This window comes from Neocloeon triangulifer, unplaced genomic scaffold (assembly GCF_031216515.1).
Source record: "Neocloeon triangulifer isolate White Clay Creek 2 clone unplaced genomic scaffold, ASM3121651v1 ptg000020l, whole genome shotgun sequence".
Classification (NCBI taxonomy): Eukaryota; Metazoa; Arthropoda; class Insecta; order Ephemeroptera; family Baetidae; genus Neocloeon; species Neocloeon triangulifer.
In genome coordinates, this window is record NW_026775561.1 from 1,612,029 (window position 1) to 1,637,420 (window position 25,392).

Genomic DNA, 25,392 nt, shown 5'->3' on the forward strand with positions numbered 1-25,392 from the left:
AGCAATAAACAACTCACAAAACCCATCGAGGAAAAGCCGACTTTAAACTCAAAAATTCAAATCACCATGAATCAACCCTCGATCGTGAAATTCTACCACAAAATTGTGATTATTGTTTGTTTATTTGTCCCCTAATAAAATAATTTACACAAATTTCCCTAAAAATAAAATTTGGAATATTTACTTGATGTATAATATATAATAATTTGAGACTACGACGTGGTTTTAAATTAAAATTTAATTTAAATTTTCTACTTATATTCGTCCTCTAAAAATGATTTGCCAGTGACACAATTATTTCCGTGAAATTAATCTCGGCGCTTTTTCTTTGGCGAGTTATTTTCATAATTTCCTTTGGTCGCAATCTCATTTGCCTTGGAAACTGTGACAAAAAGAACAGAGAGCAGAGAAAGAGGAAATCTACAGCAGCAGCAGCCTCGTGGCAGCCTCCTTTTTCTCTTTCTGTGTGATTGCAAATGGGACCGTTTCTTTGCAGGCGCGCGCGAGATCGAAGTTGGAAGCAGAAGTGCTCCACGTGCACACAGCTGACGAGCAAAATAAATCTGTGCCATAATTCAGGCGTGGGAGTGCAGGCAAGGGTGTTGCCTCAGTTTTTTTTTGCGCGAGAAAAGGTCAAACAGGACTCGTTGTGAGAAAATGGTTTGCGGGTGCAGCGGCGTTGCATGAATCGGCCGGCATTTGTGTGCATGGGTAAATAAATTCAGTTTGTAGGTGGAAACTTTGCAGGGGAGAGAAGCCCCGCGAGTGCCATTGTTGCGAAATGCCAGCCGGGCCATTACACTCAAATATGTGTGAGCTGTACATAAAATGTAGTGCACAAGGCGGTGGTTGGGCTGCTGTCCTTTTGTCTGCGCGCCCAGGTGGCTTTTCAAAGCGCTTTCAGGCCTGAGCACAGGAAGGCCCAACTCATCGCGCGCTACCTTCTTTCTCCCGCGTGCACGGCAGGAAATTGTAAATCATACATTATCAAATTCAATTCAAATCGTAGGGAGCAGAAATGATTGTCAGGATGTGCCAGGAAATAGCTTTTCTTTCCGTATTCCTAATTCCATTGGCGGAATGGAGCGAGGAAAATTATTTATCGCCTTGGATGCGTGGATCAAATTGAAAAAAAATATTGCCCCGGGAGACGCTCGTCCTACTTCTATGTGAATTGAAAAAGAAATTGAAAAGAAGAAAAAACACTGCCCTCCAGCCTTTGCATTGTGTGAACGGAACGAGTGCAAATTTCTAGGTCTGATAATATAGAATATAATTATATTCTACAGTTTAAAATGTTTTAAATTTACTACTCTGCTTTTTAATAAAATTTCTTGTATTCAAATTAAAATGTTTTTTTTTTACAATCATAGTAATTCAAAACTGCAGCGAAACATTTGACCACAAAGAAATTACCGCCGAATTAAAAGCGACTCTGCATTACAAATGCTGTTTTATATTTCCTGCGCAGTTTCAACCGTCGTCTGCTTCAAATTCAATAGAAAAGCTCTTCACTGTGCAGATCTGCCCGTTTCATTATTTCACAACGAACGCATGTACACGTTTTTCAGGCGGCGGGGCATGACTAAATATAAATAAAATTAATTCCGGCGCCCAACGAGTGCCGAGGAAGTTGAAGTCGAGGCAGATGGAGCTCTTGTTTAAAAGTGATGGCGATTAGGCACTCACCTGGCGCGGGAGCAGCTGTTGGGCACCTGGTGGACCCCAAAAGCAAGCAAGGGTCACCATCACCAGGCACGCGACCAACTCGCCAGCTGGCGCAATTTTTCAAACGCATATCAAATGAAGAAGAGAGGAGAGGCAACAAAAAATGCACTGCAGCGTGACTTTATACGTTGCCAAAGAAAGAGCAGAATGGGCTTATTATTTCGGCAGTTTATTGTGAATTTGCTGCCTGGCACGCGACATAATTTACTTTTGGCCAACAGAAAGCAACCTTTGTTATTTTTTTTTATGTAATAAGTTTCTCTTGTGACATCTCTTAAATTATATAAAAAAAAAATCTCATAAAACTTTTACAGCACCAGAATTGCATAAATTACATTTTTGAGACTTAATTGACATTCAAGTAGACAAATCATGATGAAAATAAGAAAAGCATTGAACTTAATTTTGTGCTTTTATCTATGATTTAAAAAGCCAGATTCAGAAAGTATTGCAATAATAAATAATGAGAGACTATTTGATGCTAAATCCAAGCCTGTAAACTGATTTAATGCTTATTTTGTAAACCTTTCAGCGTTTGACTTTTTTATTACCTCCAAATGACTCATCAAAATAATGCCATTGTTTCGTGCCAAAAACCGATGGCTATGTTTAGGTTTGGAATAGAAGCAAAATTTAGCAAAAAAAAGCGCATTATAGGCTCTGCAAAACTATAACATTAACTGTTATATAATATTGAGATGAGTAAAAATATTTAAAATTAAATATGTTGTATTTAAAAATTTTTCAAATGATTTTTTTTTTACAATCTGAAAGGAACTTTGAAGTTTTGTTCCCATAACTTTGGATATCAATTGCATTTGAAAAAAAAACTCCTTTGACGAGTGAGCGAATTGTAGAAAAAAAAAACTGGGCGCCAGAAACAAAAACACGCTACAACTTGTGCGTCAATGGCGTTGGCCAAAAGTTGAAGGATTTATTTGTGAATAAGTTTGCAGGCAAATATTTTTTGCAGCAATCTGCGTCGAGTAGAATCTTTCATGCAGCAAGCAGCACTTGTGTGTGTATAGCTTCCATTTCGTTTTTGTGCAAAGAGTTAAGCTCGGGCGAGTGTGAGAAGAGCGCGCAGGGCTAAGCGCGCGCGGTTGAATGGAAAAATGATAATTCACATCACGATCCGCGAGAGCAAGTGATAAAAAGTGAGGCGCAAAATGGATATAATACACACACACCCCGACCCACCCACACTCGCACCCAGTCAGCTTTTTTGTTGAAGGCGCCGTATAATAAAGGTACGTGCGAGAGTCTGAGAGAGAGAGAGAGAGATTTATTCTTTTGTCCTGCAAAACCCGCGGGCCACAAATTTGAATGAGCTCGCGCTGATTGCGAATTTGGACCGATAACTCTTTCGCTCGCTCTCTTGTGCGTCGATATCTCTTGAATTTCACACATAATGCTTTTCTCCTCTCCCCGACAATGTGTATATCGGCCGGGCGCCATGTTATGTTACGCCATAAAAATTGATTTTATATATGTGAGGAGGAAAGCAAGAATGAATGGCCGAGGCGTACTTCTTTATTTATTTATTTTCATGGCAGGCACCCCTCATGTGCGCAAAAGGGCACCGTCTGCGCTTGACCTCTCTCTTTCTGCTCCGACCGAGTGTTTTATATGGGCCGATATTTGCGATTCCAGAGATAGCGGCAGACAAGTATTCAATTTCAGCAGCCCTTTTGGGACCTTGCGAAGCAGCCACTTTGTGAAATTTACGCCACTTTGCGTCTGCAGCAAAATGGCGATTGGCGATGTTGTGATATCATTTTCCTTTGGGAAAGACTGACTGACTGACTTTCGTTTTTCTCTCGTCTACTGTGGGCCAAGTTTGCTAAGAAATTAAAGCCAGGAAGGTCGTCTGACGTCAGCGGGAACGGTTTGCTGCCGAGGACATTAAAAAATATCCATATTTATGAAAAGTCATTAAATGGATTTATATTTTTCCTCCTCGAGAAAGCGGGAGAGCAGCAAATGGTGCACTTTCCTGAAATATTCATTAAGGCGCGGCGGTGACATAAAAAGCAGGATTAAAATGTTTTATGGATAAAATATTGATATAAAGACTTGGCTTGGCTAAGCATTGATTTGCGAATCTTTGTGCGGCGGTGCTGCCACTCCGGCATTTACAAAAATTTCTTTTGAGAAAAACCAATTATTCCGCCGCAATTTCAAAACAAATTGACCATGAAATTGAATAAAATGTTGTCATTCTCGGTCATTTGCTATTTGAGCTTTTCATCAAATTTTTTTTTTATTTATAAACATATTTTTAGAGAAAACGATCACTTCCATCCCTCACTTTATGTGTGGTTTGAAAGCCGACACCGGACCGGAGACTGCCACGCTCATTAAGGCGCACCTGGATAAAAAAAAACTATCCAGCCCCCGCCGCCAACGCAGCAGCTGTTTTGCATTTCCGGTGCCGCAGCCAGAGAGGGTTTCTCGAGTAAAAATACAACGAATCGGCGCAGAAAAACTAATTATGGACCCACAGCGGATAAAACTTTGCCTATTTCCATCCTGCTGACTTGGCAAACTTGAAAGTAGGCACTTACTTTCGCGCTCAGTCGCTTTCGCTTTGCATTTTGGATTAATTTCAAAGCGTTCCATTAAACTTCCGGACTGGATTTATTTATAAACACTTTTAAATCGTGCACACCGTGAAGACTCTATTTGAGCAGCAGAGTCCACGAATAGCTCAGAATGTTACTTGTACATGTGCAATCTATACATAAAGAATATTTTTACCAGAAGCGAAAATGGACAAAGCTGCGAAATTTACTTTGGCACGTGTGGGGAGCACTAATCCCTCGCCGCGCGCGAGGCATCAGAGAGAATTCTTTACAAGAGCTGTGGTGAGGCAGGCCTTTGATTTGAGGCACCAAAAAGCTTTTAACTCGCCGCAAAATGCGAGAGATTCGCGCGTCTTATGGTGAGCAGCCGATATATCGAGCCGAGTGAAGAATTGCATACAAGAAAAATCGAGTGGACGAGCAAAAAGGGTGGAACTTTCTTTCTTAACGCCATTGCAAAACCAAAATGCAATTTCCTTAGCTCAAATTTTTTATTCTTTCACTTTCCGAGGTGCTTCCAATCTCTTGCGCGTCAGGTTACGATATTTTCGGCCTTTCATTCTGCCAGAGCAGTCCATCAACGCTGAAATAATGAACTATTTTTGGTAGATTAATGGTGCGCCCGGCATTTTGACAACTTTAAAAATATACGCGCGGGCCGAGCAGTCGCACGCAGCGAAAGACTGAGTGAGTGGCGTGGTGAATTTTCGAGGCAGCCAATATATTCGCGCGCGCGACACTTTTGATATTGCCGCAAGTTCTTTCAAATTCGACTGCATTAACAAACGCAATTTTTTTTTAAACCCGCTGTCAAGTTTTTGCGGATTGTCCGTCGACAGAAGAGTCTGAGTTGTTATCTTTTGCCGGGATGTGTTTTAAAGCAAAAAATAGCCGCGAGAGTAGAGCAGAGCCGAGTGTGCGTACAGAGAATAATTTTCACATCCCCCGAGGCAATTAAGCGTGCAATCCGTCTTGGCTGGATCTTTGTCTCACATCCCCTCGCGCATTAATTAGACAACCACAGCCAGCGCGGGCGGGACCAAAATGTATTTTTTCCTGCACCTTTTCTCGCTTCCGTCCTCTCTATATTGGGCGAACATGCGTAAAAAAGTGGACCGGAGCAAGGGAAGTTTGTATGCGGCGCGTGGGGCTGTTTTTATGTTAATGTGCGGCGGCTAAGTATTATTTCGCTATTTGGAGCGCGACTATCGATTTTTGTGGCGATCGCCTCTTAAATAATAGAGCGGGGCCAACTGTGAGCGGGCCTGGACTAAATCAGTTGGAATTTTAAATTGAAAAGGAAACGAATTTTCGGCTCAAAGGGCTAAGAAAATTTTTACTTTGAAAAACTTAACTTTTGAATTAGACAAAAATTTAATGTTCCAAATAAACCATTTTGTTAGAAAATCACTTTACTCAGAAATATACTACTTATCAAGCTGTAAGGACACTATAATTCACACAGGAGCAATCTACAGACCGGAAGTGAAGTCATGTAGAGGAAAGTTTTATGATCGCCGAGCCTCAAATCTAGGCGGTCCCGCTTGCTGTAAGCATGGCGATTGGGGTGGGTGCAGGTGTGCGATTTGCATGCACGCTATCCGGCACAATCAGATTTGAATATTCACGTATTCATGGGTATGTTTTCAGCGGCACGCGACCTCATCGACTGACTTCATGGAGGTGTCGACGATGACCATCGTGCCCTCTCGTGTCCCGGCAATTAGACTGTAATTAATTAATCCACTCGCCCACTCGCAGTCCTTAGGAAAAAAAAGCCGAGCGGCACACGCACATCAATTCGCAATTTGAGCAGTTGCCAATGGCTGCGCACAAATTTACATAATTAAATCGATTTTTTGTGCTTAATAGGAATTTTAGTAGGAATGGAAGTGACATCAAAATTTGATTATCTCTGCTTTAATGCACCAAAAAAGTAAGCAAAGGATCCGCTAAGTTTAACATGATGAGCGAGAAAATTTAATTTACAGTCTCCTCATGTTGCTTTTCATTTTTTATTTATTTTAATACTTATAATTAGCATAACAAAATAAACTTACTTTCAGAAAATAGAATCAAATTAGCAAATCGTTAGTATCCCATTTACATAATTTAAAAAAGCACGCTACTGGCGAAAAAAGTTGTTTCTCAGTGAGAAAGAAAGTGGCTCTTTAGGTAGACCGAGCAGATCCCTTGCAAATTGATTTACTGCGCGATAATAATCCTGATGTTTGTCTAGCCAAAGAAAGGTCAACAGCTCGGCGAGTTTTTTTGCCCGTGAAAAATTAATTGGCCATTTGTTGAGCGGACGGACAAGACACCAAAATAAATCGAGCGCTAGGAAAAGAAGAAACGCGATTCATCTGCGCGATGATTACGGACGGAGCTCTCGAAGAGGTCGCTGCTGGCCCGCATAATAAGCCTGCTCTTCCAAGTGGCCAGATATAAATGAATTATCTCGATTTCATGTCCGCATGAATGAATCACCGAAAATACTTCGGACCGCACTTATTTTTAGAATTGTACATCCTCTCCTCGCGGCGCGTCGTCGCCGAGCCAGCGACTCCTGCAAATCTTTCCAGCCACTTGAACTAAATGTCCGTAATTCAAATCTGGCGAAATTCGCTCTGCCGTGCAATTAAATTTCGGCAAAAAGGATCAACACTTTTTTTACTCGTTTTTTAAATTGGCCCCATTTTTCAGAAAAACTCGTTGGTCGGCCCCGTAAGTAGGAAGCAGCAGCTGTTTTAATAAATCCTCGGCGATTTATAATCAAGCATATATTTTCGCTCCTACGAACGCCCACGTGCTGGAAAAAAACTTGTGAGTCGCGTCCTTGGTGTAATTTTGCTTTAAAGCACGCATAACTTTGATATACTGAGCTGGAAGTGCCGTCCAGTGTCATTCATTCGAAGAGGTGTAGGTAAAAATAATTTGAACACGTGGACAGCGGCGACGAGAAAATATATGTTGAATGATGAATTTTCTGCTCTCGCGGCACAGGAAATGTCACACGATATATCTGCAGCTGGAAGAGGTTCTAATTAACTTTACGCGGATAACGCTTTAGATGAAAAAGATACCGTTCGGACGAAAATATTTTCAAGTGCCTCTTTTACTTAAAACTTATCCAACCACTGAAAATAGAATAAACGAAAATTTAGTGAATTTAAATGCATAAATTATTCCGGCGGAAAATCAATTTTGTGCTGGAATAAAACTGGCCAATTTAAAATGTCAAAGCTTTTTGGCTCATGTCACCGGTAAGACCGAATTAAATTGTTTGTCAATTGATGTTTGCAAACATTGCGCAAATACCACTGGAAATGGCAGCAGTGAGCCGATTGTGTGGCACGAGAGGGGCATTCAGAGTTGCGAATGTAGGTATATAAAAGTGTAATATTGGAGCTGACGTGTTTGTAACCGGCCGGCCGACCGACCGACAAAAATGTCCCTCTCGACGTGGATTTGACTGGCGAAGTGGCCGAATCGATATTCATACACTCTCGCACACGAGAAATGGCTTTCCGTGGCGCGTACAATTCTGGTTCAAGCGCCGGACCTAATTTCATTTTGCTAAACCCGCGGCTGATGCGGCAAGGGGCGATTTAATTTTACGGCTTTTACATTTGCAGTGGGAGAAAAAAGCGCGGAGAGTGGCCAAAAACTGAGAGCAACGGCATGTTATTTCGCCTTCGCTTTATGATATCATGTATTTTGGGGCACATATTTTATTTCGTCTACAGGGATGGTTGATAAAGAGAGAGACACACACACAGGCGGGGGCTGTGCAACGTCGAAAAGGGGCAAATGCATTCGGCGTCTCTGTTTTTGGAGCGGGGCCAAGTGAACAGGCGTTGCACCAAAAACAGGAAAACATCCAGCGAGGAATTTGGCCATCCAACCCGGCCCAAGACATCAAAATTACTCTCGCAGAGACGCAATATGCCAGCAGAAATATTTATGAGCCATGATGGTGATCGCGCTACACAAAACAACTCGCCCGCTGCAGTCTCGCTTCGTTTTTATTATTCGCCAATTACTCGCCATTTCTTTTTTTTTTTTTCAGACGACCGAGTCGTTTCCAACCAATTTTCAGAAGTTTTGATAACAGGGCGGGCAGTGATTTATCGGTTGATTGAGTGAGCGTGCGTCTAATTGCAAGTAATCAGAGCGTCTTTGGTTGTTTGTAGTTGCGGGCATGGCGACAGGCACCGAGCGACGGAGAAATCGGCACCTTTCAAGTCACTCACTCGATTGGTCACACGTTGCTGCTTCTAAAAATACCGGCATCAATCATAAAAGCAGCAACGGCAGAACCCCGGCTCCAAATTAACGCCACCTCTAACGAACATACACTGCCATTCAACATCTCAAAATATCTCTCAATAATTGCCCGCTCAAGTCTTTTGCGCGATTTAGTTGCAAAATATTTATTGATATATGACAGAAGCAATCGCTGCCCATATCGAGATACATTGACCGTAAATTCAAAGTAATTAAATTTTATTCTTATTAAGAGAGAAAAAATTACACATTTTAACAATTTAATCACAAATTTTGAAAAATCACAAAAAATTAAATATTATTCCATGTATAAGGAAAATTTTTAATTGTGTTAAGAGTCCCATTTCTTAATTCATGAACTAAATTGCGTTGTGAAACTTGCGTCGACAAAAATTATTATAAGCCCAAATTTTAAAAGCTTTTAGACGGCTTAATGCTTGCGTGAACTTTGTGCACTCGGCAATGGAAAACTTCAGTTGGAACTCCTTTTAAAAGCGAGTTGGATAACTTGGAGAAACTAGAAGGCATTCCACAGCGACAAAGTTTTTAGCTCATCAGTCCAATCTGTGTCGTCGTAACGCGCGGCAGCTTTACGTTTTCTATGCGATCGACGAAACACAATATTGCAAGGGCGAGAGAGACGGTGGCGAAAAATGGGTCTGAATTAGTGGCGGCATTATTTGGCACTCGAGGGCCTGTTTGAAGTGAGAGAGAGAAAGAGAGAGACAAAGAAGAGCATTGGCGTGTGTAGGGCCTCTCGTGGTGGTGTTTGCATTGCGGTGCTCTCTGGCTGCCTATCGACCAGGGGCGCCCACTGTGGTGTCGTCCCTTCCTTCTCACTCTCTCTATCCAGCCAGCCACTTTGCTCCTCGCCATGTTTATATTTATAGCGCAAATTCTGCTTGCTTAACAAATTCGATATTAAAACGTGCCCACATAAAACAAGCGGAGGTGTTGCTCCAAGTTGAGTTTGAGATTTATGCAAGGACTGTTAAATGAAGATTTACTTTTTCACTTTTTCAATAAATAATTTTTATAAAAAGTTTGCTATATTAAATTTTAATTTGGCGAATTATTAAATGCTTTGTGAGAAAATCGTAGCCATGAAATTTTAATTGACTTTCACTCTTTTTTAGTGCTAATAGAATTGTAAACTGCGTCAAGCGTGATGAGAATTGAAGCTTGAATGTTTAGTGCTCCAATTTTAAGAGTCACCATGCACGAGAGCAGCACCAGGCAATGGATTCACTTTTTACTTTTCACGATTGCATGGTGAAGCGGAAAAATTTTGCGATGAAAAAAGACGACTCACGGTTTGATGTGAATGTAGGGGAAAGGCAGTTTCTTTCTTTCATCCAACTTTTCAATTTGCAGCTGGCCGCGAGCTTCTAGTTTCTGATTTTGAAGCGTAATTTGTGATCGCACAACGGGCACCTATTCATTGGCAGCGCGGAGGCTCCAATCGGACGCCGTGTTTCGGCATTCCCATGATTTGCATTTGAAAAGAACCCGACGCTGCAACAGGGGCTTCTTGTGCACGAGAATTTTTACTTATTGCACCTGAGGACCGCACGTGAGCGCAATGTGGGAAATAAAGTTAGATGGCCGGGTTTTATTTATACTTTCGGTGGCAATATCGTGTAGCTCGGCGCGAGCTAGATTTTTATGCTTCCGACCTGATTTGATTAGACACACGGCGCGCGCTTTTATATTTATACTGGGGCGAGGGTGTGTCTCGTTTGATGCGCACAACTATTTATATTAATATTTTGATGTAATTACGTGCGCCATTAAGAGCGACGGACCGACGGTAGCCCGTGATCGACGATCCATCACCGTGAGGCTAAGTGCACACTTTGCCCAGCGATTTTATCTTGCCGAGTGTAAAAACAACAGGGAAACACCCAGATCCAAACCGACTGTTAAAAGGGGCTCACTTCTTATTTTTTCATCTCGGAAATCAAAATCCTATTTTTTCATCATTTTTTTCTTCTTAAAATTAAAAAAAAAAATGCGATAAACCCTAATGAGAGAAGTTCAACGAGTTTGAACGTTTAAATCTTGAAATTTATATTTAGTTCTCCGCAAGGGATATAAAAAGAGAATGAGCTTATTAAAAATCATGTCGATTTTAGGCCTGCACCGCCCATAACTAAATTTAAATATAATTATAGTTTCATTTGAATGAATAAATAAAGTTTGAAAAGAAAGATCGTCGCCTCTCTCGGCATCACCCGCAACCTTGACGTCCAAAGATGACTAATGCATTAAAAAGTAAATTTGCGACCCACGCACTTGAATATGAGAAATGTGTGTTTGGATCTCATAAATCCACGCAAAGGTGTTGAGAAATTAGTTAGGAGACTAAACGCCGAGCGAGACGCGTTTGTTAGCCAAGAGATGGATGGCTCGCTTTTCTTTTCATTATTGTTCCAAAATATAAAGCCGAGGTACAAAGAAGGAAAGATGCTGCCAAATTGATATTACTAAGCGCGGGCAGCATCGACCCCCACACAAAATTATCACAAACACAGACAAAAACTTAAGCGTTGCTGCAATTCATTTGGCTATTAAAAAGGCGCGCTAAGGTGAACGCAGTGCCAGTGGGCGCTCCGAAAATGCCATCGCTGCGTCGAAAAATTGTTGTTTCGGAGCATTGTTTGCTTCGCATTGTGCGCCTGGCCCACTAATTGACCCACCTGGGCAACTCAATTTGCGTCGCGCCAGCAGCGAACGGAAACCAAACTCAATCACAATGAGGCTCCGTCGCCTGCATTTTATGATTTTATAATAAAATACTCTGTAAGCAGCTCTTTTTTTCTGAGTGAATATTAATAGCACCGAAATTAATTTTAAGTAATAGGGGCAAACATTGCAGTCCCCATTAGCGTGCTGCAGCGTCTGCTCGAATTGAAAGCACGGCCTGTCTCTGATGTTATCAGTGTGTTCCAGAAGTAGGAAACCAGTTCGGTCGGTCCACATCGCCCAGACTATTTTTGCACCCAAGAGCGTATTAAGATTACAAAGGCTTTGCTGCTCACATCAAAATCTGCTTTCAATAGTAAAATTAAATATTCCCTGAAGGTCGTAATAACTATTTTTCCGTAGTAAATTTTTTCATAAATAAATTATTAATACTGCACGTTTTAAAATTAATTGAATAAACTTAATCGCGTGAAATGAATAAAGGCGAATTCAAACAATGTATTAATTTTTATTTTTAAATACTTTAAAATAATATTTGCTTTTATAAAGAAATTAATTGGGAGTCCACGTGGTCCCTGAAAAAATGAGGCACAATAAAATCGTTCTCAAGGTTTTCAGTCAATATAAAGAGGAGGAAAAAATACCAGAGAGCGAGCGTTTGCTCTAGATGGGTCGTGGGCACAAAAGTGAGGCAGGCTACGTGCTATACCTGGGCTCAGGGTGTTTACCTGTGACCTGGGCCGCCATTCAAGGTGATCCACCCGCATCCCATCCTACGTCTTGCTTGCTTGCGAGCGAGCGAGGCTTCTTTCGCATTGCATTCCTTGTACAGATTTCACCAGGAAGCGAGCAAGCGAGAGACGGAGCACTCTCAATGCCTCTCTTTTTTCCCAACAAACGGTCTGCTACGCTTTTGTCCCGAATTTAGCCAGCCATCCATCGCACTTTTGGGCTTCTTTCACAGACGTGGGGTTTTCACATGCGAGCTTTTTTATTCCTTGGCAGCTTTCAAGCCTCCGTTTTTTATTATTTGATTTATTATTAAATAAATAATACCGCAAACGAACAAAGCAAAAGACCCCAAGGAGTTTTTAACGCAGACACAGGAAACGTCTTTATGTTCCCGTGATGGAAATTTCGCCGCGTTACAGCTGTTGATGTCAGCTCTGCGGCTCAGGTAAAATTGCCATTGCCTATGAAGCCTTGTAATTTTTACACAGAAGAAATAAGGAAAAATTAAATTGGAATAGGCTTTCACAAAATTAATTTAAGTTTTAATTGTATTAAAATATTCATATATATTTTTGATCAGAATCAGAAATATCAAACGAACCAGCATAAACTTTTAAAATTTGTGTGCCTTGAAATTATGTGTCACCCCTATAACATTTTGATTAACAAACTCCCCTAGATTATTTTTTTAGAAACACGATACATAATCAAGTAATCTGATTCTTTTAAAAATTCCCCTCCACTTTTTGTAATTGCTGCTATCTATAAATTTTTGTGTGTTTTGACAATTTTTCAGCTTGGCTAATTGTTTTGTCATATTTTATCAACTTTAGGCATAACTACCTTTGCCTTATTTAGTTAGTACTGAATTGAAGCGGCGGTCCTTTAAAAGAGTCGTTTAACTTGCCAAATTGTAGAAAGTGCTTTAATGAACCAGTTAAATAGTCTGCAGCATGTCAAATTGTAATTTGAAAGAAACGAGCAAATCCAATTGAACGCATTAGAGTTTACAGTGAATGTCACCGACAGGTCCCGGTCGCTTTTTGCACTGGTTAAGAAGCCGATTGTCTGAATTTTGTGCATGACAAGCGATTTATAGTGGCCAAACGAGTTGAGATGCTTGCTCCAGTTGCCAGGCGGGCCACGTTGTTGGGCCGAGCCGTATTTAGTTTCTTTCTTTTTTCTTTCGCTCTCCCGCACCCGGTAAGGTCTGCACTTGGTAATGGCACATGCCGCGAATTTGCACTTCGGTGAAGCCTCTCTTACGCGGCGGCGTCTGTTTTCCGAGCGTTTTGCATGGCAAAGGCCCATAAAATTAAATTTACAACCAGCATCTCTTTCGCGCCAGTTAAACTCTTTTGCGGAGAATCCGTGCCAACGCGAGGTGCAAGCATTAATTAAGAGATGCTGTGAGAATGTTTTGAGTGCTGGGAAAAAGAATAAGCAGCTTAACGCTTCGGCGAAACAAAAACAAACCGCGTTTGCTCTAAATATATGATGGGCGAGGTATGTGCAAGCCAAATAATGAGAAGGCGACAGAGAATGTACCGCGAGATAAAAGCGATCATGCGATAGGGAGTGATCGCGGATCGCGAGTAAAAAGTGAATTTCACTGTGAACAATTGGTTGGTAAAAATAGTCCGGCTGCTCTCGGATGGCCTACTGAACTGACTCTCGGGTCGGCGGGCAGGCGCAAAAAGTGCAAAGAAAGCGACAGTCAGGGTCTTCTGATCGAGGTTGCTTATTTCACACAGCCGAATATTCACCGTTACTCCACGCGGTGCAAGAATATACACCGGATCCCGCGCCAGAGGTACGAATAAGTACTCTTAATAATTTGACGCCGACCGGCTCGACATCCTGCATGGCTATTATCGCCAGACTTTTTAATACGCCATTCCAACGACCTGCGACTATGTGCAGTTTTGACATTCACTTTTATGCAAATCTCGTGTCACGATGGGCCGAATTCATTATTAATCTTGTTGCAAATTTAAATTTACAAACAAGAGCAGAAAACAGTAGCACCATCAAAACGGTACACGTTTTTTCCCACGACACCGGTTCATTTTTAGTTCTTGCATTTTGCAACCGCAAAATTAACATTCACCAAATTCATTAAAAAGAAATTTCGAATCTTTACACTTTGATGTTGATTGATTTGAATATGATGTTTAATTTTAATTTCATTTTCAATTTTTAAACCGCAGCATGATGTGCCTAGCTATTTTATTTCTCATTATAACAGTTTTTGCCTCACGAATAGTAAATTTTGCCCGTTAATTTAATTCAAAATGTTTGGAACCGGAGAGCAAGAAAACTGTCGGACCTTAAATGGAACAAGCCGCACTCATAAAAGAGTGAAATTTAGACACTGTTTTCGTGATAGGGTGGATAGTTGCAAACTTCCCGTGGCACGAGCACCTATTTCTACGGAGACAGCGCCTTGTGAGCAAAAAATAAACAACAGAATAAATGTTTGGGTCTGCCTGCATAACCAAAGGAGGAGGAACACAATACAGTGTGGCAACAATGGCTTTTTTGCGTGCGCCCGCTGCCTTTGGAGAAGATCCATCCTGCTGGCCTCAATTTTGTGCCGTATATAAAAATATCCGTCATATTTCACATCATCGAAATGGCGCTGCATGCAAATCGCGGCGCACACGGCTCGCCGACTGCATTAATTGACGCGCTTTTGTTTTCATCACAAAAAGTATGGATTGACGGCAAAATGTTTGCAGGTGCGACGATTGTAATGGATCGCGTCGCTGCTTCTCTGTTTGTGCACTCGGGACACGTATTTGTCTGCATCTGCTCTTGATCTATCACACGCGCCATCGCCGCTAATTTATTTTCCGCACGTCCTTAGAAAAAGTCAATCATTTTGATTTGCAATTTTTTCCGGAGGCAAATTCCGCAGAATCAAGAAGTTTTATGAAACGAATGGAAGAAATCCCATTAGCAAGTGGGTGAGACTGTTTTTTTTTTATAAATTCTTGTTATTATGCAATTATAACTTCTTCTGATGAATTAATCGTCGGCTTGGTTCAGCAGAAAGATCCGACTTGTAATTAATTAATTATAATTCATGATGATTCCATCTGAAATTACAGATTACGCTAGCGGCGTAATAGGAATTGATTTTATCGGCTTTGAATTAATGAATATTTTCTGTGCAAAGAGAGCAACGTTGCCAAAACTTCTGAGTTACATAAGACGAGTGCAAAAGTATTGGAACAGTTATGTATGGTTAGTGATTATCGTCATCATCATTTGAAGCGGCTTTTGGTACTCAAGAGCTAAACAGCACGCGGCTTTCAAAGGATTTAATAAATCCGCATGCGATGATACGTTTGAGAAACTGAATTTATTCACAAAAAGGTCATGATTTAAAGAGAAGGAAAAAGAGACACGCCCGTCGCTATTTTGCAGCACAAAACGAAAGAAGTGTTCTGCGTGGGGGGACTCGGCGGCGCAGGCATCAAATACATTTACTTTTAAACACGTTTGTAAAAGCCAGCAAGACTTGCTAGCAATCGAATGACGGAGTGTGTAAAATATAGGCACAGTTATTGTCGTGATTCGAGGACGAGTTAATTCTAATCTCGGAACTGATGGGAAGAAGGTGAACCGTGAAAACGGGGTTAAACAATCAGAAGCAGCGTGATCCTCCTACTCCTCCTCCGCCGCCGACTGAGCGAACCAGCAATGGAGAACCGAGATTGAACGCTATGATAGACTTTGCTTGCTCTAACCCTGCCTGCGAGTGTTTAAATTATTATTGTACATATGCGCACACGGTGTCTGATCGCCTTCCTGGGAGAATTCTCGGCTCACTATAGTCTGAATGATACAACGCTAATTGCTGATTTGCAATGCCGAATGCATAATTAATGCAGTGCTGCTTCGTTATTGTTTCTGCCGTGCTGCGTGTGAACTTTGGTGCGTTTTTTCGGCGAGGCACTAAAAGTGTTTTTAAATTTTTTTTTTAAATATTTTCAGTTAGTTGAGGCTAATGGCCGCGATAATGTGGTGGGGAATAGGCACGAGTGCAAACGAACAAGTTCAATGAATGCAATTGAAAGTTGTCAAACTACATTCTCATTTCTTAACGCACCAATGCAAAATGAGTGCAAATTGAGCTTTCGCAGTTTTAATTAATCGTCTGGTTAACCACAGGCATGCCGTGGTAAGTAAGTAATGAAAGATTAATTTATCATTATTTATCAAACTTATCAAATCCAAAATAAAAATTTAGATAAATTTATTTCTTTGAGATTTATTTATATTTTTTTACTTTCAAAAAAATTAATTTTTGGCTTTAAACTGAAAAATATAAACTTCTTTTAAAAATTTAACTTTGTTCCTTTCAATAGAAATTAGAGAAAATGTAATAAGGGAATTACACAACGGAGCGCGTCTAGTTTCTAGTCGCAGAGGAAACGTTTGTAATGCAATGACGTTTTCAATTTAAGTTTGGAAACACCTACACGTACAACTCGCCGCCCATGTACGCAGCACTCGCAGTGAATTATTGACATCTGTTTTGATCAACACCGGCGCTCGGCGGCGGCGGCGGGCACGCGTTGTACGTTTGTATTTCTTAATTAATAAATAATTGGCATATCTGGTGCTCGCGCGCGGAAACGCTGCCGTTTGTTGGTGCATAATTAAATAGAGGGAATTACCAAGTTGCAAAATTAATGTAGTCGCTGGCTGGCTCAGTTTTATGGTGTAAAAGTTTCGGGAGGCGGCTGGCTGCGGCTCTCTCGGTGCCTTTGGGTGTGTGTGTGCCGCTGCGAGTGGTGCGCACATGGCGTGGGCGTGAAAATTCATATAAATACAAACTGATACTCGGTCGGCGCGAGAGTTGCCTCGCTCGCTTTCAAAGTCTCTGGCAGACTAGTCAGAAAGTGACTGATAGATGGATGGGCTGAATTCATTTCACTTGGGTAAAAACAAAACACGCTCTCCGAACCCGCAGCGGCCTCCGAACATTATTTTCACTGCGAGACTGCAGGCGTGTCTAAACAATGCCTTTTTTCGCGTGCACGACGAGCATTCGCATCCCCCGGATGCGAAAATGGAAGGGGATGAGAGATTTTTCCAGTAGAAGTTATGGCGATTTAACAGCGGAGACAAGTTTGAGTGCGCGCGTCTTCTCATATTTGTCATCAATCATGCCAAGGACAAGAAAAAATTGGCGCTTTTCTCCGTCCTTCTTTGCACTAGTTAGACCAGCGCTGCGGAGCCAGCCATCTCCGCAGGCTTGTGTGGAGAGAATTGATCCGGCGGCACGGAAAAATCATTCATGCACGCAATGTAGGGCTGCCTGATCTGGACGTGGTTCCCAAAAACATGTTTAAAGTGCTTAAATTAATTATACATAAATTGGTGCTCAAATTTTCCCTAAAATTATTATGAGACTTAGTATTTTTTCAATACAAAAATAGAAAGTAAAATCAGATTATTGCAAAGTTTCTTCCTAATTGAAAATGTAATGAAATATTTCACAATTCCTGGTTTAAAATTGAAATGCATATTATTTATGCTATGGGAACTGGCCTTGGCATGATAACATTTTGCTAGATTCAAAAGGCAGCATTGATTTTTTACTTCTTTTCGCAACAGTCTCCCCCGAGACCTGTGATTAGGGATCTGAAATGCCCAAAAGGACAGGCTAGACGATGTGCAACAGCCTCGTGTACAGAGATTAAACCTGTGCGTGGATTTACGTGCAGTGCTTGGGCAGACAGCACAAGTGGAGCGAGCGAATGTGATGAATATTGGAAAACAAGTGTGTCGGTTTCCATGGCGATGCCGTAAATGAGGATGATCGCGAGGGAGGAACAAACTGGGCTGCTTTGACTGACTCGGTGGCTAAGAGGCCCATTTGCATCGCGCGCACTTACGCGTTCCGAACGACTCGGTCTGTCCGGCCGTCGACCGAATGCTGCGCCTCCGTCATTATTCACCCACGTATATATTTAAATGCTGAAACGCCGTACTGCGTATTCTCTCACAGTGCACACTTATATTTGCCAGCGCCGACTGACCAAGCAGATCGATAAATGTACTTAAAACGCACGACCGGGAAAATAAGGCGCTCTGTTATTTCTTTTCTTGCCGTGTGCATTGCCATGAATATCAAAAGTGATTTTTCCACTGCTTGATCTCAAAATAGTCGACTTTCGCCTCCTTGAACAACAACAAGGAAAGCGATCCTTCAGGAAAATGCTACCAACACAAATAGAACTATTTCATATATGATCATTAAAAGCATTGAATATTAATAAAATTCTTCTCATGATTCACAAAAAGAGGTGTGCCAACATTGATTTTAATATTTGATAAAATTCTTAACCATATATTTGAAAAATTTTAAAGATTTGATTTGATTACTAATTAAAAAATTAAAAATATAATTGCAACATTAAATTAAAGAGAAAAGTGCAATGAATTCATTTAAAACGCATCAGAAACAAGCAAAAATGATGTCAATGTTTACTATTTTTTAGCCAAGCATTACATCATTGCATATTTTCAATAAATGACGCAGAGGGTGAAAATAAAATTGTGCGTTGAACACGAATTTAGCGCTCTTGTTCCCATACGAATTCCCTGCTTTCCTGCGGAACATAATTCCCTGGCGAGCATTTCATTGCAGCTAATTACGTGCAAGTTAGTTTCGGGGCAGACTCATTTGGAAACCCCAGCGCGATTGTCAAGCATTATAGGAGCGCAGCTGCGAAATCAAAATAAAACGCAAAAGCTGCAGCTCGCGGCTGGCTGTGCACGCTGCGTTTCCGAACGGCCTGACAACAATCACTCACTCGACGGAGGGTAGCTCTGGCCGTCGCGCCGAATGCCTCCCCAAGCACGCGCCCCTCGGCCCAATGCACTCTCACCATTGTTGCCAGAGCACGCAAGAGCGTCAAGAGCCAGCAATCGCACCGCAGGACAACAATCTCGCGCAATCGTGATTTCCTTTGCTGCTTTATCAATTTTGAATTGGCACTGAAAGCTCGCATATTGATTTTAATAGGTTTGAATTAAAAAAAGGTCTTAAATGTGCATGTTGTAAAATTGTTTTTAAAAGGAAATAAATCAGATCGTGCTCGTTTTTTTTAGCATGATAGCTATCAAATGCTAGAACAATTGAATTATAGACAGGCCCAATATAAGTACAAGAAAAACACAAGCGTGCTTGCAATTTGTGGCAGTTGTGTCACGAAGAAAATATTTCTTATCCTTCCTCTATTTTGGTCATGTTGGCATTCAGCGAAAATACTGATACCAAAAAATGTGCACAGCGTTGCACAATTTCAAAACAAAAATACGTGAGGACTGAATTTACTTCCCTTATCGTAGGAATTTTCTAGACATCAGAGCGCGTTAATTTGATGACAAAACAATAAATTATTATAGATATTCGAACATCGATCGCAAACATTCTTTCAAAATATAATAATAATACACGAGTCTCATAAAAACTAATGTAATCTCATTATAAATACGTTTAACGCACTTAAAAAGCTGTTGATTGAAAATAAATTATTTTTAAATTAAGTGTTTTCAATTACATCGATTTAAATAAAATAAAATCTGGTTGTCCACTCTTGCAATGTTCATACACAAAATTTAATAAAAAACAAACTCGAATGTTTTTTATGACAAAAAAACATCCACGCGCCAATAATCAATAAAAATGCTCTCCAATAATAAAAAATACCCGTTGCTTGCAAAATGACGCAAGAAAGGAACCCCGAAAAGCCCCTTCGCTGACACGAGTGAGCCACAAAATTTCAATGCCCAACGGGGATAAAACCCATGCAACAATGGCAAGTGCGTCGCACGCCGAAGGCGACACCCTCGGCGTTGGGGTGGTTCGACCTGCGGGAAAGGGTGGCAAACGAGGGTAGGCGTTGGACTCACCATGTGCAGGGGCATCATCGCGACTACAGCATAATCTGGGAGCTCACGTGTGGTTCGATTGTTGGCGCTGCGCACTCAAAGACTTGACCTGACTTAGTGCTGGTCCAAGGCGAACTGAGCGAGGAAGCGCCAGACGAGACGCTCGCCGAGGTTGGCACCCCCCGACCTCGGCCGACGCCGCGCGACGCCGCACGACCGCCCGCAAAACCAATTGGATCGCTGCCCTTCTCTCTCTCTCTCGTGCTCGCGTTTCACCGGTTCGCGGCGCGCGCGACCTTTCTCTCCGCGAAACTTGTTTTTCGCAACAAAAAAATTCATACACGACTACCGCAATCCGACGAGATAGACCGGCAATCGATAAATGAATTGTTCAAAGAAAAAAATAATGAAATAACGGGCACTGCTGCAGCACAATTTTATATCAATTGCAGCTTTTCAAATATGATAATGATGTAGTTTGCGTTGGGATTTAATCAATTTACCGATGTTCGTTTATTTTTAATGGCTTAAAATTGCAATTCAAATCTTCAATTTAATTAGATTGTATAAGATTTAAAAAACATCCACGCGCTCAAATAAATTTAAATAAAGACATCATTTTCAAGACAACCGACGTAACAAAAATTTATTTATGAGCATGCTGGGTGCAAACGAAGTTATTGACAACTATAAAGAGACTTAATTATTTATTGAAATAGAAGGATAATGTGTAATAATAAAAATCAAATGTACGTAAGCACTCCCCTCTGAAAATATTTAAATAAATCCATATTAAATTTATTTTAATTTAGTGTAATTAATAATTATAATCACTATTTTATAATTATTTAAAAACTATGGTACATCCCTCAGTTTTTAAATTTGCCACTTCAATTTGATATATTTACTTATGTGAGAAAGGTGAAAAGTTATTCTTGCAAAACTTTGGATGATGGCGAGCTCAACTGTTTATGTCCTTGGATACTTTTGCCGGTTATCGGGTTATGCAAAGGGGTTGGAGCCAAGTAACATATGACGTTGCTTTTGCCAGTTACAGGGTTTCACTCTTCAATATAATATATACAGCTCTATAACTCGAGCTTGTGCGGGAGCTTGATCCAATTACGTCCTATACTGCGTCTATACGACTGCCTTCAGAAAATATTGTCTCAAAATTCAAAAGCGTCGCAATGTAGCTGCAAAACTATTTTATTTGTAAGTTACAAGAGTTTCTTGGCTGATTGAAATTGTTATTAAATACATAGTTCTGACAAATAACTGCTGCAAATATTGACCAGTCTAAATTTTGGGTGTTGCCCAAAATTTATTAAAGAAGCATTGGCATCACGTTTTGCTTTATGTGCGTCATAAATTGGTTAAATAATGATCAATGGTGTTTGGTGTTGTATAATAAAATTATTTTTTGTTATCAGCGTTTCAATCAATGTTTTCTTTATACACGCATAATCATTGGTTTGTGGAAGAATTTTTATAGAAGTTTTTTCGCAGTTTACATGATTAAATTTTCAAAAAGGTATTTAAATTATTTAATTTTATAATTACGCTCTGTGCTTGAACATAAAAATCAATGTATCGCATTGCCAAAATTAAAACACATGCCTCCTTCAAAATAATTTGTATGCGTATTTGTCTTTTTTAAGCAAAAAACTCTCCTTTTAAAAAAAGTTAGATTTTCAAACATTGATTCACAAAAATTTATTTTATTTCATAGAAACTGGATTTTTTTGCACAAAATTTGAATAATTTTGGCATCAGCTTAAACTGCGGCCAAAAAAATAATTTTAAAATAAACATTTCACACATTTTTCTATTGACTCAAAATCTATTTTCTAAATGTCAATGTTGCCGCATCTTTGTTTATTCAAAGTTAACTATGGTAAGGAAGCAGAAATTAATATTTTAACAATGCATGCGTCCACAAGATTTTAACGAGGTGGTTTTGCAGGTGGCTCATTGAGCGGGATAAAAATGGTTTTGGCGCTGACAACTTTGTCGACGTGTTTATTACTTTAAAATCGAGTGTGTGCTGCGGCTCATTAGCTTGGATGTTTGTTGACTCGGCGGCCACACCAACGTTCTCATCGCCGTTCATCCCATTGCGATGAATGAAACTCAAAATAGAAAAGTATCTCGGGGCAACTCAATATACACATCGCGTCCGAATAATGTGGGCTTAAAGCTTAACGCTTTGTTTTCCCTCGGAATCTGTTGAAAAGGTGAAGGCCGAAGTCAAGAGTGTTATATTTAGCAAGCCAAAAGAATTTTTTCTTCAAAGATGCTATTTTTATCCAATTTCCACTTTGTATATTTATGCAAGGAAAGATAAACTTTGCTTATACCATATTTATTACATTTAAAAAAAGGGAAATTTTAAAATTGGCTTGTGATAAAAACAAAATGATTTTAATAAAGAAATCTAGGCGCGTTCAAGCAGCCTATAGCATTTACTGCAATTGCAGCTGAGGGGAATGCGCCTAGAATCCTGCAAAGTGTGTGTTGCAGGAGCTCCCCAAGTTGCCTAACGGGGCAGGCATGAAGGGCTCTATTTATATTCAGCCGGAGTGGCATTCCTAATTACTATCACCGCGGGATTCGCCTCTCTCCGTTGGCCCACGCAATATTTCTCAATCCCGAAATAACTCAGATGAGCGTAAATATTTCCATGCCAAAACTCCAGAGCTTATTTAAAAACTCTCAAATTTTACATTTATAAAAAAAAACTTTAAAATGAAACACAAACATCTTTCTACGAGAGAAAATGTATAAAAATATCACAAAATCAAGTCTCTAAAAACAGAAACTTGTTCATGACAATTGTATAATCCATTATTTTATTCAAAAGTTTACATCTATTCTACAGAAAATAGTTTTGGTGTCATTCCGGAAAGAGCAAGATTTGACATCAGAAAGGACCAAAACGCAAGCTGAAATATATGGGCTCAGGAAATTAAAGGCGGACCACGTGACCCAGAGTAGGAATGTCGTGTACCCTCTTGCTCGCATTTTTTAGCGCGTTCTTGCTCGCCCGACTCTCCTGAGTAATTTCTGGCCACATTCCTGATCATTGTTCTTTGAGTTAAAGCGCAATTCACCACTGGAGGGGTCCTTTTCACTCGAGGTATGGCGTGCGAAAATTTTAAGTGTCGTCACCACCTATACCTTCATCCCGTTTCCCTTTATTAAAAAAGCTGAAAGAAACGTAAATTCTCCAAAGGCAAGATTAACAACCGTTTAAAAAATCCAACAAAAGGTGCCGCAAGAACATTTTGAAATTAATTTTGAAGTTGTAATAGATTATTTTTGTATTTCAATAGATAAAGCGATAAAAAAGAAAAGGACCTCACAAGCTCAATGAACATGCATGAAATTAGTTTGAATTTAATCTCGTAAGGAGCTTTTGTACTGGAAAAGTATTGTGAGAGTCTCGGCCATCGTACGTTGCTCTAAAGCCTAAAAGATTAGCTAACAAGAGCGAAATTGAATTCCAGTCGAGTGCGAGCGGCGTCCAAGAGTGTGGGGCCGCGAGTCCTTTGTTTTCTGCGCCGCGGAATACATTATTTGGTTGGGGTGCAATTTGGTGGGCGAGAGAGTCTTTATGACCGGGCATAATGTGGCATGATTTTGAGTGTGATTGCCGCGAGTTACGCGGGTCGGCAGGCACGGGATTTGCGTTGTAATTGCCTGCGAGGTCATCCGACTGCATTGCAGAACCAACAGCCAGCGAAGCCGCGCCAAAGTTTGGCGCCTCACCCGCCCGACGACTTGTGCCGCTCGCTGCAGTACTTTTTCTGCTCAATAATATTCAAACGCATAGAGTGTGCGTGCGCGAGTGCCTTCTTTGTCTCATTTCTCTCTGCTGCTGATCAAATGGCATACATTATTATTATGATTGTAGTTAAAAGACCCGGCCAAGAAAGAAGCATCTGAACTGCGAGGAAAGTTGGAAATGTTTCACAAAAATGCGGTGTCATATAAAATTGCGCAGAGACAACTGGACAAAAATCCAATTTTAGCGGCACTTTATGTTTGTTTTATGGCATGCGGAAATAAATTTCCAGCAGTTTTGGAATTAAATAAAATAGCTAAACCCATATATAGCGGAAATAAAGTGGTCACTGCAGTCCAGCCTATAAAAAAATTTATATCTTGGAGTATTATATTTAGAAATTAATTTCAAAAAATAATATTTTTAAATAAAAATGCAGCAAACAAATAAATAAAGCCATGCAGGTTCATTTTCATTCCAAAGTATAGAAGGTACGGTTAAAAACAGAATTTTTTGCCTTGAGTTGTTCGAACAACCCTTTTTCGCGTATTTTTAACTGATGCTGGCATAGGCTTAGACTGAACGAGTCCATCAGATGAATTGAGCCTCTTTGTTTTTTCTAATTACTCTCTGGCTGGTTCAAAGAGGAGACAGAGAGACAAATAAATGGACGACTGCATCTGCTTGGCTAAAAAACCACACAAAACACAAGCAGCAGCCATTTCGACTGTACAGTGGTATTAAAAAGCGTCTTGCATTCCATTTCCGACAGCAGACTATGGGAGCTTTCTTTTTACAGCTAATTTAAACGAGCTGGTTGCATGGCAGACAGTCTTGTTGTATTCATTTTTGTAGTGAAATTGAGTTTTGACTCCAAGACTTTAAATAACTTGTATTTCAAAGTGACATTCAATTATTAAAATTAATGCTTTGCGTGTTGTCAGCAAAAATATATTTTACTGGTCAACGATTCATTCCGCGTATTATTTGACATATCGGGAACTGCAATTAAGCAAGCTAAAGACTAAAGATTAAAGGGGTATTATAGCGATCAGCATCAAGGGAAAATGAGCTATTGCGATTCAGGCTGATGCCAGTCAATCGTCAAATAAAGCTTCACAATTCACAATCAATTGCAGAGAGTAGAGTTGCAAGTGTGGAATAAATACTTGCAACAAGTGCATATTCACTATTAAGCTACTAATTAAAATTCAAATGAAGCTTGGATGGGTCGCATGTTCTATAAACTTTCATGTCAAGTTTTATAGCATCAATAATCATTTTTGCGCGGCATGGATGTGCTGATTCTGAAAATAAAATATAATGCAATCTTTTATTTTCACATTTACAAATAAAATATTTTTAATGATTGCGCAAATTCATTTTGAAGATTAATAAAGTTGAAGTTGAAATTAATGTTATACCAACAAGAATTATAATTTTGAAAGTTCGTTGGAAAAATGAAATCCATAACATCACAGCAAGTGATGGAACTAAATGTACTTTTGGCACAGTCAAAAAGTAGTGTCGTAACGTTTCAGCACCACTGGAATATTCCAAAATGTTTTTTTCACACAAAAAGTAATGTTTCACAGTGCCATATTATGACCATTCATTTTTTACTCTAAATTAACAAGCAATTCAACGCGCTGT

The 25,392-nt window shown here is 40.2% G+C and overlaps 1 protein-coding gene across 2 annotated transcripts in view; it reads right to left on the bottom strand.

Annotated features, from left to right (window-relative positions):
• LOC132204048 (RNA-binding protein Musashi homolog 1) overlaps positions 1 to 25,392 on the bottom strand; it is a 63,758-nt gene that overhangs the window by 11,344 nt on the left and 27,022 nt on the right. The window contains exon 1 of one of the 2 annotated variants that reach the window (XM_059632281.1): positions 19,974 to 20,083. The exons of the other annotated variant lie outside the window; for it this stretch is intronic. Within the exon in view, the coding sequence (XP_059488264.1) occupies positions 19,974 to 19,991 (18 nt within the window). The 5' untranslated portion in view covers positions 19,992 to 20,083. Of the gene's footprint in view, positions 1 to 19,973; positions 20,084 to 25,392 lie in introns of those variants that run through there. 2 annotated transcript variants of the gene reach the window in all.